At 37.1% G+C, this 13,097-nt stretch overlaps 1 protein-coding gene across 1 annotated transcript; it reads right to left on the bottom strand.

Moving 5' to 3' along the window:
• Positions 1-10,672: 10,672 nt before the first annotated feature.
• Positions 10,673-12,925, bottom strand: LOC138188841 (uncharacterized). Its single transcript, XM_069130985.1, has 3 exons — positions 12,056-12,925; positions 11,363-11,510; positions 10,673-11,157 (listed from the first exon to the last, which is right to left on the bottom strand). The coding sequence occupies exons 1-3, from the start codon at positions 12,150-12,152 to the stop codon at positions 10,932-10,934; spliced, it is 471 nt and encodes a 156-aa protein (XP_068987086.1). The 5' UTR covers positions 12,153-12,925; the 3' UTR covers positions 10,673-10,931.
• Positions 12,926-13,097: the final 172 nt, after the last annotated feature.

Raw genomic sequence — 13,097 nt, 5'->3', positions numbered from 1 at the left:
GCACAGATGTCAATGCACATTACATCGATATGCAACGCGTAACATATGCTCCCTCCTCTTTCTCTTCCTTTCCATCTTCCCTCTTTTCCTCTCGCTCTCTTCCTTCCTGAAAATAACGCGCGATTAGAAAGATCGAGTAAATCGATAACACTACTTGGCAAGCCAAATACGAGAATATTTGGCTTGCTTGGCAAGGAGAATACGATTAGTTTATTAGGAGGCAGATTAGCGAGAGAGATGAGTGTATGTGGTAGAAAATTCGAGCAAGAGAACCGAGTTGCAATAGAGATCAAAGGAATGTTATTATAACGGTTAGACGTCTATTTATAGGCTAAGATAAATCCCTGGCCTTACTATACTGTTTATGATTCAAGACTAATTTAAGTTTAAGATAACAAATAAGATAAATGATTAACTATATACAAAGACTACAATGTGTCGAATATGTACAAAGTATACAGAAAAGTTGGGAAAAACTTCAAAAATGTTATTTCTACGAGAATATGCGTCAGGGTGTAGGTTGAAATAAACGAGGGACGTATCGAACACACGCTGCAAGGGTAATGTCTTACCGACAAAGACACCTCATAACTCAGAAACTAACCCTAGAAACTAATGTGTTTTTGGACCCATGTTCGTCGAGACCTTTTCCCTTCTTTCGATAAGTACTGCTATACGCCTTAAGTTTTTCCCAACTTTTTTGTACGCCCTACCTGTGTTTAACTACCTGAAAGACTGATTTTCATTCCCGATTGATTCTGTTGCAACGTTCAGCCGAAAACCAAAGGAACTATACAGAACTATTCAAAAAGTTGAAGCTTACTCCGATGCAAGGAATAACGCACTGTGACAATGAATAGAAGGTTCGTCGAACTTGTCATTGAGGAACACGTGCCACGAGAACGATAAGACATGCACCTTTCAACCTGATAACGTGCAGCGTGTGCAGCGTTTGCGAATAATTATTCTTTAGCGTTATTGGAATTCGTATAACCTTATCGAGCTTAATCTAAACTAACGCGAGTCGTACTATACACTGTAGACAACCTCTCTGCGCTATAATTCGCGCGAGATCTTTCTCGTTGAGTCAATTTCGATCGTCGTGTCGGATATAGGAAAATCGTTTTGCACGCTCGATATTATCGGTTTATCGTCGAATTAGCGCGAAAACACGTAAAGTTTCGATGTGAAGCAACGATGGAGTTGGGCTCGATTAGATACACTGGAAGAATCCTACGGAATTATAGGAAAAGGAGAAACTAACAATCGGAGGGCTAACAATCGTCGGTGACAGAGATTCGCAGTAGGAAGTATTTGATACCACGAGTTACCATACGAAAATTGATATGCGTGCTCAAAGAAGTATTCGTACGTTTCTAGAAACTTTATGCATTTGGTGTCATAACATGTGGGACTCGTTTTACGAGTGGACAGGACAGTCGATCTCGTTTCAAAGTTATAGCCATTTTTGTGTTTTAACTGTTTCACTTTTAATCGTTTATCTTTTTCCCTTTCGTTTTTTTCTCCTACGTATCGTTTACGAGTAAAACGCTGGGAACTAATAGCGTGCATACTCTGTATGTACACGGTGTTCGCGATTTAAATGTCAAAACTTCGGGAGCGTGTAGCGACGCATCAAATATCAGCAGAGCAATCCGTAGGTGCAATTAGGACGGTCATTGTTCCACGTAACATAGCAGTTAGGTGGTTAGGTGTGATCAGACGCAGGCTGAGACGTAAAGTTTTCTCGGGGAGGTAAAAACGAAAACTTTCCTTTCGCCGCGATTTTCTCCGAAATGGGACTAAAACGAGCAAATCTATGAACAATCTTTTTCTTAGTTTATCAGTACCTTTCGCGCTGCCAAAATTTTGACGTTTAAAACGAGGATACCCTGTATAAGGGGTTTTTACTATATGCATGTACGCGTCGTCACGTCCTCTCGTAACACGTCAGTTCCACGTGCCTGACCTCAGCTCCCTGATCTTCCGCGAGTTAGCAAACAAGTGACCTTCCATATTACGTAATACGGCGCATTTCCACGTGTAACGTGATCTACTCGGAAAACTCCGATTGTCTCCACGTGGAAGGGAATCCCGTTCTATTCTACGACGGACAATATATCTTCGGTAATCGCTGCGAATCTATTTGCATTTATCCTGCCAGCGACGCCTCCCATTACATACATATGTATGTATATTATAACCAGTACGCCAACACCTCTTAGTACTCTTGTTTTTTCTCGTTCTGCATCTGACAGATGCATTTGACAAATGCGACTGCGTTTCACGACTTCTTCGACTAATCTTTTTCCTACTTTACCTCCACTTTATCTTCTCTTCGTCGTTTCTTTCCTCTTCGACAAATGTTTCGACTATGAGCTGTGCTACCAGCCAATATACTACAGCTTTCAGATTCTTTTCTTCCACTATAGTACTAAGAATCTGCAGTTGCTTTAATCTTACGAGATTAATATGTTTATTCTTACACGTTTGTAATATGGTTATTAATGTATTTAAATGTACATTAGATGTTAGTAGCTCTGACGTTAAAAATGACCGTTATACAATTAAAATAAGAGAATATAAATGAAAGGAATATCGCGCGATAAAATTAGTGCAACGATGATTGGACACAGCACCGTATTGACTCCAAATTAATTTGTAATTTGTATTTTCAGACTGATCCATCTAATAACAACAAGAATGACTTGAAATAATTTAAATATTTGTTACATAGAATAATCAGTAGAGTTTTGTCATTCATACTGTGCAATGGATTCTGAAAATCGCTTAAATCTTACAAAACACTCTGGCACGTCGTTTAAACTATTAAGTTTTTTCCATTAAGGCTTTGTATCTTATACGGTTAAAGTCGTTTTGAGATTATTCGTCAAGTCCCCTTATCTTCGAAGTACTCGATTACATGCGGTAATTAATATTATGCAATATGCGTGTTTTTTAAAATGATAACATTGTTCAAATAAATCATACGCATATGTTGTTAACGTGCACATATCGTTAACACTTTCTTTGCGAAGGAATTTAGCATACCTTTATCGATAGATTATGCAAACTTATAATAAAAAATATCATTAATTACTATGTAAATTTGTACCTAAAGATTGCTAATCTATCCCTCAATTATGTTTGTCTGATAGTTCATAAATTGTATTGTAATATATCGACTGATTACTATGTAAGTTGGTACTAAAAAATTGTTAATCTATTCTTAAATTACGTGAATACGATAATCCCTGAATTTTATTGTAATAATTATATTATTATATATACTTATTATTGGTCAACGTATCCCTATTGTAATCGACGGATGCGAGGAGCCGTGTAAAACGCTGAGATTAAAATGATTTCACAAGTCGAACGACATAATCAATTTCCATAAACGGATCAATTGCTGAGATATCAGTCCGACAGTTTGCGCAACTAAATTGGCATACAGTGTAACAGAGAGTTTCAATTAATGTGGTTTATTTTCGGCCGCTTTCGTCGGGTCGTACGAATTCCAAGAACTGTTGCATTCATTAAACCGCCGTACGAACTGAATGTGCCACCTATGATCAGTCGTTCACGTGGCTGAAACTTACAAGGACGAAGACCCGATTCGTTTCGGTTACACCAGACTGGTCTGGTACGCGTTCCGTTCGCGGGTTTCTTCGTACGAGAAAAATATCGATGATGCATACTAAAGTTATGTCATCTCAAAGAAATGTGCATACATGCGGTTGTAGAGACTTTTTTCCGATTATAGTCCGATACCCAGTCAAACTTTATCAATCGATCGTACCGATCGTTATGGCGTTACGATCAGCTATCGAAAGTAGGAGAAAGTATTTTCGATCAGATTGCGGATAGTTGTAGAAAGTTACCGTAAACGTATCACAGATGGCAGTTGAACGTCAGGAGTACACGTGGAACAAAGTTCGGCCGAATCGATTTATTTTCGCGTTCATTGACACGCACGATTCAGCAGCACCGACCGATTTGGATAAACTTGAAATTTGAATTCGATCTTGATATCGTAGCCAGGTTGGTAACACGCGAAGGGTGGAGGGAAAAAGGACGAGTGCCAATTGTAACGAATTTTGAGGTTAACATTTTTTCGTATGCTTCCGTATGCGCTCTTCGTCGCTGTATCGCATCGCGAATTCAAATTTTCTCACTTTTGCAGTAGTTTTAAGAAATTCGGGCGTACAACGAGAAACGAATACTTTCCATTTTTTTAGAGTTTAATGTGTTACGTATCGCCTAAAGTTATAAGTGAATACAACGCAGAACAGAATGGAGAATAAAATGATATTTTATTTTTATAACGATATTTAAGAGAATACGAAGGCATTATGATATTAAAAAATAAATTTTTCTTTTCTAAAATTTGACATTCTCCATTTTTCTTGTAACTTTTTTCGAGAAGTCCTCGACAGAAAGTGAAAAACGAGGCTACAGATTATGGGAGTACACGTGGGACGACAAGATCAGCCAGAGTGCGAAGATGAAATATACGTATAATGAATATCTAAATACGCATTGGATGCACGTAACGCGTGCTTGAATTTTTCAATGCGTATTATCGTTCAGTTTTGCCAAATGAAAATAAGATTCGACGTGTCAAATGTCTGGAAAATTATTTAAGCGTTATAAAAGCATTTTCGAGACTCGTTTCGCGGGTTTCAGGATTCCGATAAATGTGTAAAGAAAACGAGGCAAATAGGACACGAAGGAATGGAAAAACGGCAGGAGAAAGAAAAAGAGAAAGGCGATTTTATGGATTTATCTAGAAAGAGTGGAAGGAGGGACGGATTGGAATTTCTTTGGAGTTCCTGGCGTCGGGGGTTGTTGCCCTGAAACGGTCGGCACGTGTAACCCTCCGGCGTCCTTGAGGTCTTTAGATGTCCGCTAAGAACATAGGAGATTCTCACGATCCTTCCCAATTCGTTAGGTAGAGTCCTCTAGTATGTACGAGCCCTTCCACAATAGTCCGCTAGGGTAGATCGTACTCTGGATACGCACAGACTAGTCGCATAGACGTTCGACGAGTCATCTTGCTAATATTTGGGAAATTTTTTAGTTTCTCCTTAATAGATAAGAAAAGAAATAGCTATATGTATATATATAATTCCATTGTCTATTATAATATTAGGTGTATATTAACAAAGTATACTGGGATGTAGAGGTATTATAGATTAGTTATAATAATATATACTGTCGCTGTATCCGCTTAAAATATTATTTCAACAACGAAAATATTATACAATTAAGTAGAAAATAGATATTGAAAATTAATTCGATAGGAAATTTTAGTAAAAAAAAGATCATAATAATATTTCTTTTCATTCGTTTTCTTTTTTCATTCGTTCCCTGTTTCATTCATCCACTTTTTCCAGTCTCATATCTGATTTATTCGTAATTTAAATACGATCAGCTGTAAATTATTTGCAAATTATCTGTCTTTATGTAAAATAGTTGATATACATTACACTATAGAGCACTGTAATACTCGGGGTTAAAAGGTTAAGGAAAGTTGAAATTACAGATATTAAGTCGATAAAAGTGCGAGATAATACGGGAAGGGAAAAAAATTATCTCTCCGTCTGGTCTTAACGTCTCGTCATCGAATTTGCTTTCTCGATGAAATTGATACGTTATCACTACTATGGTCCTTAATGACACCTACATTGATAATGGCACAACGCCTACTATCGTTCTTCGAATGATTACTATTTCCTCTCCCACGCAAAAACGACAAATGTTTATGTTCGATACGTTTTTTTTCACACATTTCCGTTGTATTCCGCGTTCCGTCGTGTCAACACAAATTTTCTTTAATAAAGATAATATTTGTTATTTCGTTTACAACGTAGTTAACGCGTAACATATCGTAATATAATTACGAATTGTTTTATTTTTTGAACGACGCGAACATTGTTAAGCTGAAAAATACCCGTGATATCTAATAAGAGAAAATACATTTTAAAAGATGGGAGAAAGGTGTATCCGACTATAGCGTAGAATAAGAAATGACTGTAAAAAGAGAAAGTACGAATATACGTACGTACATAAACGTTTGTAGCGTTCGCACGAAGAAAATTTTGTTTCGATTGGATTTTGGAATTCATTGGATTTTTCCTGAGATTACCAACGCGCTTTCGTTAGATATTATTAGTCAGGGCAATTAACGCGTTAACTTTCGAGATTAGGATAAAGATTTCCGGTATAAGATCTTTTTACGATAAGTCGATCTGAAATGCATATTGCTCTTACGCGCGATTGCTGCGTCTGGCTGCGCGTGTCCGACGTACACGTCTGTTTACGTTCTAAAGAGCCACGTGCCGGCTAGCCAGCAAGGTGAAATACCCATCCACTTCAACGCGAAATACGCGACTCCGAAGACGGTTGGTTAAAATTGTCTAATCGTTCGATAACGTTGTTTATCCGACAAAGATTATTCTAAGACTCGAATATGACGAAAATCTCATTAAAAAAGATTTAATTATCTCCGAAAAAATGAAGTTATCTCGTCGAAGCAGGCAATTTCGTTTAATTTCATCGATTTCGGAAAACTTCCAAAATTCTTGATCGCTTCTGGGAATCTGACATTTTGTAACGTGTATTTCGACGATGTTTGCACACGTTCCACTCCGACTTATTTTATTTATCTTATTACTTGTATTCATGTATTTCAGTTATTACTTAATCTGCATCGAAAAAAGTTGAATTTGCTACTATGTATACATACGGATTATCGTGACCATTTCACTTATCTTTGTGATGTAACATAAAAAAGAAGAAGAGGAAGAAATACTATACACGTGTCAGAAGCTGTAACATGCTAATGAACGTCGTACGGCACCCTTATCAGGGTAATAGTTTATCAAAGTAACATTAATAATATATTTATTCTTAACTTTTTTTTTCAATCAAAGGTTACAGCGATAGAGATACATTTCGAAACGTTAAAAAGAAGTACTTCGCGTATCATAATGTACCAAAAAGGATCGCAATTTCTCATATACTCTTACATGTACGTGGTAAACTATATATTATAATTATAACAATAGTTATCGAAGCTACGATTAATCGAAAGCATCGTTTTTACGTTAAATCTATAACATTCGATATGTACATATATCGTATAATCATCTTGCCGTTATTTTGCAATATTTTCAATAAAAACGACGTCGCAAAGATCGAGCCTGAGCATTATTTAAATAAATAGGTATTCGTAAAAACGTGATTTAAATAATGGCTAACTGTAATTTTGAAGTAATTAATGCACTGCGTATTAACGATTTGCATTCGAATAAACCGATTCTGTCAGGTCGATCGTTAACTCTACCTACGTTTAGAAACGCGTGTTTCCTCGGGGATCTCTGGCGCTTCAATTCAGGCGCGCGTCATCCAAAGGTAACTGAAATCAAAGTAATTCGGTGGAATTCCGTTACGTTATATAAAATAATTCTACGTTATTTTATTGACTTAAACTTACCTATACAAAATACAGTGGTCGAAATTCAAAGGAACAGCATCAAGATCCGAATTATTTGCTACTTTGTATTTGGTAGAATTACTCTGCTATATTGTTGCCGATATAAGAGCAATAAAGTAATCGAAATGACCGGGTATTTCCAAACCGTTATCTTTGAACTTCGTTTCAAGTGAAATTTGCCCAAATCTGAAGAAGATTACAACGTCCATTCTGGAAGCGTAATTCGTTTCAACGTTACACCAACAAAACTATACGTACGTAATAGGAAACACGTGTAAGATGCTGGTTAAACGAGCCAAAGACATCGAGCATGAACATTGCGAATCAAACGCATTTCCATTAGTCGACGACGGCTACAGTCCTTGACTTTGAACACGAAAGACTAATTGATCGATTTATGGACGCACGTCCGTCTAGAATCGAGCAATCGACTGTTCAAAAGTCTTTTCTCGATCTGCCTGCAGTCCCACACTGTCTGCCTGCAAGGAAGTGGGGGTGCACGTGTGTTCCGGAGGGCCACCCATTCGGTCCCCTCGACACGTGTACGACCTTGACTTTGACCTCGCCTGTTCACAAACATTTACCCCCGAGACCGAGGGTCGATGCATCTACTTCGAAAAACGTCGCCTTCCTTTTCCTAGTATTCTTTTTTTTTTTCTTCTTTTTTAAAGAAGAGGGATCGCTTCCCTCGCGAGGATTCCATAGTTAAAGAGGAGCGCGGGGCGTACATACCGTTAGGTAGATGCAGCTAGTATAATTTGAAAAAGTCACCACTATCGCTGCGATGCTCGGATTCGTCGGCCGAAGACGTAATATTTCGCTTATTAGAAAGACGAATACAAAGTAATCGAGTAGTACGTAATAGTTTGTTTACGCCGTCGATAATTATTTCTGTATGGTATAGTAGAAAATATTTATCATCCGGGTGCTTGTCGGTGCTTTTTCCTCTTAATGTGGAGTCGATTTAATATTTTCTATTAAACGTGCTCTCTTATCGTCCTGTAACGTTATTATTCATTGAGATTGATATTGTTTTCGCTACGACAATATTAAAATAAAACAAAAAAAAAGAAAAGAAATGAAAAGAAGCAAGGAGGCTGATGGATCGGTCGTTTCTCCAATTACGATTTCGTAATCAATGATCCACATTATGAAGTTGAGATCGAGGTTGCTCAATATTTTATTTTTTCAAGCGTAAACGACGAGAACGGTTATTTAAGTCTTGCAGTTTCGAAACAGACGATAAATCGCCATTTAATGGGAGCGTGCAAACTTCAAGGGAAAATCGGTAATAAATATAATTACACTTATTATTGACAGGAAAAAGAATACACAAATGACCTCAAACCTCGTTCAATATTATCGCTAATTACGGATACCGTTTAAACAGTTTTCTCTTTTCTTCTGTTTCTCCGATTTAATTTCGGTTGCGCGATAAACTTGTTAAACGAAGCGTTTCGTACTTCTTACAACGAAGATGCTGCGTTTGCAGTTGTTCCGTTTACTTCTATTTGTTTACTTCGGACGTGTGTAATTCCGTAGCGATATTTTTCTGGAAAGAAAAGGACGTCTCATTAACGAGTTTAATTTCGGTGACGTTTTATCAGGCGTGTGTTAAGACTAATTGCCATACATAATTAAACGGTGTATCTGTTACAGACTCACTGACCCATTTTCCAACTGCACAAAGTGGCATGATTAAATATCACCATTGATTCATTATGCGTTTATCGTTATTTACGTTCCATATTTGCGTCGCTCGTTAACGCACACAAATTTTCTGTTCACCCTATTTCTTTAAACTTGTTTAACTTCGTATTTGCGAGGCACATATTCTCAATACGTATTATGACAGGATGAACAACGTTACGAGAATGATTAAATACGAGAATGATTAAAAAATGAAGTACAAGCGTAAAGATCGATGTATAACTGTTGAAATTCGATCAATAAATAGTTAATTCTTGAACATAATTATAAAGGTCGGAATATAATGAATTATAAGTAATTACAATTATTTAACGTTAACTGTAATCGATTTTGTTAACGTTGTGATGAAGATTTTGTCGACGTGGTTATGATTCTGTTGATGTGGTGAAGATTTTTTACACGTGGTGATGATTTTGTTGATGCGATGAAGATTTTGTCGACGTGGTGATTATTTTGTTGACATGGTAATGATTTTGTATATGATAGGATCGAAATTGATGCATTTAAACATGCAACTGATTTATATACTTACACATGTTGCACACTACTGCTTACTTTTATCGCGAGATTACGCGTCCTTTTTGAACGTAACTGCTTTCTCTGTCTACGGACAAACCATATAGTGCCATCTGTCTTCACATTCTCCAAGTCGGTGTTCCGTCCTCTTTTGACAGATGTCAGCACACGTTTTGTCGCACCGCCCTGCGATTCTCTCTTCGGACAAATCACGTGGTGCCATCTGTCAGCGCATTCTCTAAGTCGGTGTTCCGTCCTCCTTTGACAGATGTCAGCACACGTTTTGTCGCACCACCCCGCGATTCTCTCTTCGGACAAATCACGTGGTGCCATCTGTTCTCGCATCCTCTAAGTCGGTGTTCCGTCCTCTTTTGACAGATGTCAACACATGTTTCGTCGCACCATCCTGATTTCTTCGCTACGAACAAATAGAATAATTTCCAGGTTATACACTTAATTACTAAATTACGTATAATGAAATTCTTATAAATTACGTTTATAAATCCGTTTACAATCCCTCTTAAAACTATATATGTATATATACATAAGATATATGTGTATATATATGTGTATAATTATTTGCATGGGCGGGGCTGGAGAAAAATGATGGTTAGGTGGTGGGTTGCCTAGTAGTAGATATGTAGCATGACTTTGTGTCGCTTAAGATTTATATCATCTGCTGGATCTTCCATGCAACAATCCTCCGAGCTCAAATTTGTGGCGATACTCTATGCAACATAAACTCGCGGGCACTGAATCTATAATTTTGTACTGTCTTTACTTGCTTAATGAAAAAAAGAAATTTAGGTATTAATAAGAACTTGTATTCCAAAGCTTATATTCAATAACAAAGTATGTACGAGTGATACAGTTGTTACATATTTCAAATGCTGGGAAACATACTGATATAATACAGTGGTAACTTTACGAATCGATAACAAAATGGGAATGATTTTGCAATGAAAAAATGAGTGACTGTGCCACGTAGCCCAGTGATATCAAAGGGCCAACAGATTTCGCGTTCGTTTTTGCATAGGAAAGTAAAAATTAATTAAGATGAATTAATTTCTTTTAGGTATTATGATGATTTCACTCATTTTCGCTCGTTAACGATATTTTTCTTTTTTATTGTACCATGTTATGATATAAAATGATGAAAATAAATAGACAGATTTCGGAAAATTCGCCTGGCAGTCAACACTTGTCAAGCGTTCGGGAAACTTTTCAATAAAAACCGATAATCATCGCTGCAGCAACAGTTTGCGATTAATCGATGTTCCCTGCAACTGTTTGCATGCAAAAATCGGCAATCTGCTAATTTACATTGATAGGGTAAATCGTGAGTATAGGGATTGGTGCAACAACACGCGTCGTGCAACAATTTTTCTCCGCAATAGGGATAGACCGAGCTGTCGCATAGTGGACATTTTCTGGAAAATAAAGACAATTCTTAGTGACGGAAGATCATAACGTAAAATCGTAAGTGTAAAAACATTTTGATCAGCAGTTTCATTTGAAATATTTTTTTAAACGAGCTATAGTTTGGGAAATTGTAATAGGAAATTAAGAAAAAGATTTTTTCTAGCAAATTTAAAAGATATGTTATCATATGATTAGAAAGACCTATATACTTACTTGTTCTGAAACGGTCTGTACGTATCGTCGATTGGAAAATTGTAATAATTGATGCTGTCTTGATACGTTTCTGTTTGTAACGACGAAGTGGGCGATAATGCCAGTTTGGCCCCTTTCAGTTGGCTATCCGCCATGGCGCTTTGCTCGCCTTACCGAGGTGAATTATGAAAAGAAATATAAATTATCAAAAATATAAATAGTTTGTTAATTATCAAATACCGATACTTTAATATTTTAATTATTACAAATTGCTAAAACAATTTTCAATATTAAAACAATGATGTTTCACATATTGAAGGAGTGTTTAGGATGAAACCGACTATTTTACCATCTGTTGTTAATAAAATGTTACCAGCAGTTTCCTTCATAAATTTTAAATTGAACGAACTTGATAACTAACGAATGGAATAGGAAATTTGAACGAATTGAACTTCGAAACAAAACGACTATTTTTTAATAACTAATTAGAAATAAAAAAATTCCTTCAACTATTACAATCTTTACGCTTTCAAGATATTTTCTCATATTACGTACATTCTGATCAATTTTGCACTTTAGAAATTCTTATAAATACACGAAAATCCGCTGACTACTAATAATCTGTTAGACTGATCGATAGAGTTGCGAACAACCGACGAAAGTAGATATATTCGATTTTAACGAAAACCTTTCGTGTCAATTCGTAGTACTTACTCGATGCGGTAGCAACGTGCGATAATAGCGTCACAATGCCTGCGAATATCACAGTTAGGATACGCATTTTTTCAATTGAAATCGTCTCGTCGCACATTCGTCTAACGCTTTCGAACACGGACAGACTGAGCCGAAGAAATAAGCGTGGATCCTACTTTGATTTCTTTTTAAAACCCACGCAACGTTTATCGACACACACGCAGCTCTGCTTGCTTACGGGAGGATCGCTTAAATACGGTCGACCAGTACCCGTTACTCGTAACAGATCCAGATCTTCCTCTCTTCCTGAGCTGATACGAAAAAGAGAAGAAAACGAGGAAACGATATCGTTCGCTGAGAGAGAATCTTCGACGAATATCGAGACATATCTTTGATAATTTTCCACGGAATCTGCTGCAGCGTGTATTTTCTTTTTTAAATCGACATTTCGATGGTGTGTCTGGAGGTAGAGCGAATTTTGAGAGAGAATAAGGACGAAACCGCGAGCGGAGGCGCGTCAAGGACACAGATGAAAGTCGAATTGCACGGATCCGGTTTAATTTCGCAATTGCCAATCGCCAAAAATAAAGACTTGCCTTTCAGGAAGCGTAAACGTAGTTTATCAGACATGGCGATATGTCTACACCGACGTTCAGTGTACATAGGGCGCAGTAACGATACATTTTTAATAACGATTAAAATGTCGAGCGATGAGAAAGACGCTTTCATTCCGCGTCACTACATTCGATGACGTAGAAAAGGAAATCTTGGATTCGTCCATACATCGACAGTAATATTAATCGTCGCTGTTCGCCGCTGCGAGGTAATTGTCAGACGATGATAGGGTATTAGGTACATTGCAGATGATGGACAGAAGTACATATCAAAGTTTGATGACATTCGTCTTCCATTTTTTCCAACGAGTTCATTTTATGGGAAATCATTTGTTTTACTCTCGAGAATCGACAATGCTGCAACAATTCGATTTGGTACATTTCTACGTGCAATCGTTTTGTGCTGATAATGTTTACAGTTAGGCAACCGTCGTTTAAGCGGTATTGCA

The sequence above is a fragment of the Bombus flavifrons genome, chromosome 17 (assembly GCF_040668555.2).
Source record: "Bombus flavifrons isolate JBK064 chromosome 17, iyBomFlav1_principal, whole genome shotgun sequence".
NCBI lineage: Eukaryota > Metazoa > Arthropoda > Insecta > Hymenoptera > Apidae > Bombus > Bombus flavifrons.
The sequence above is the reverse complement of the archived record's forward strand: the minus strand, read 5'-3'. Positions and strand labels throughout refer to the sequence as shown.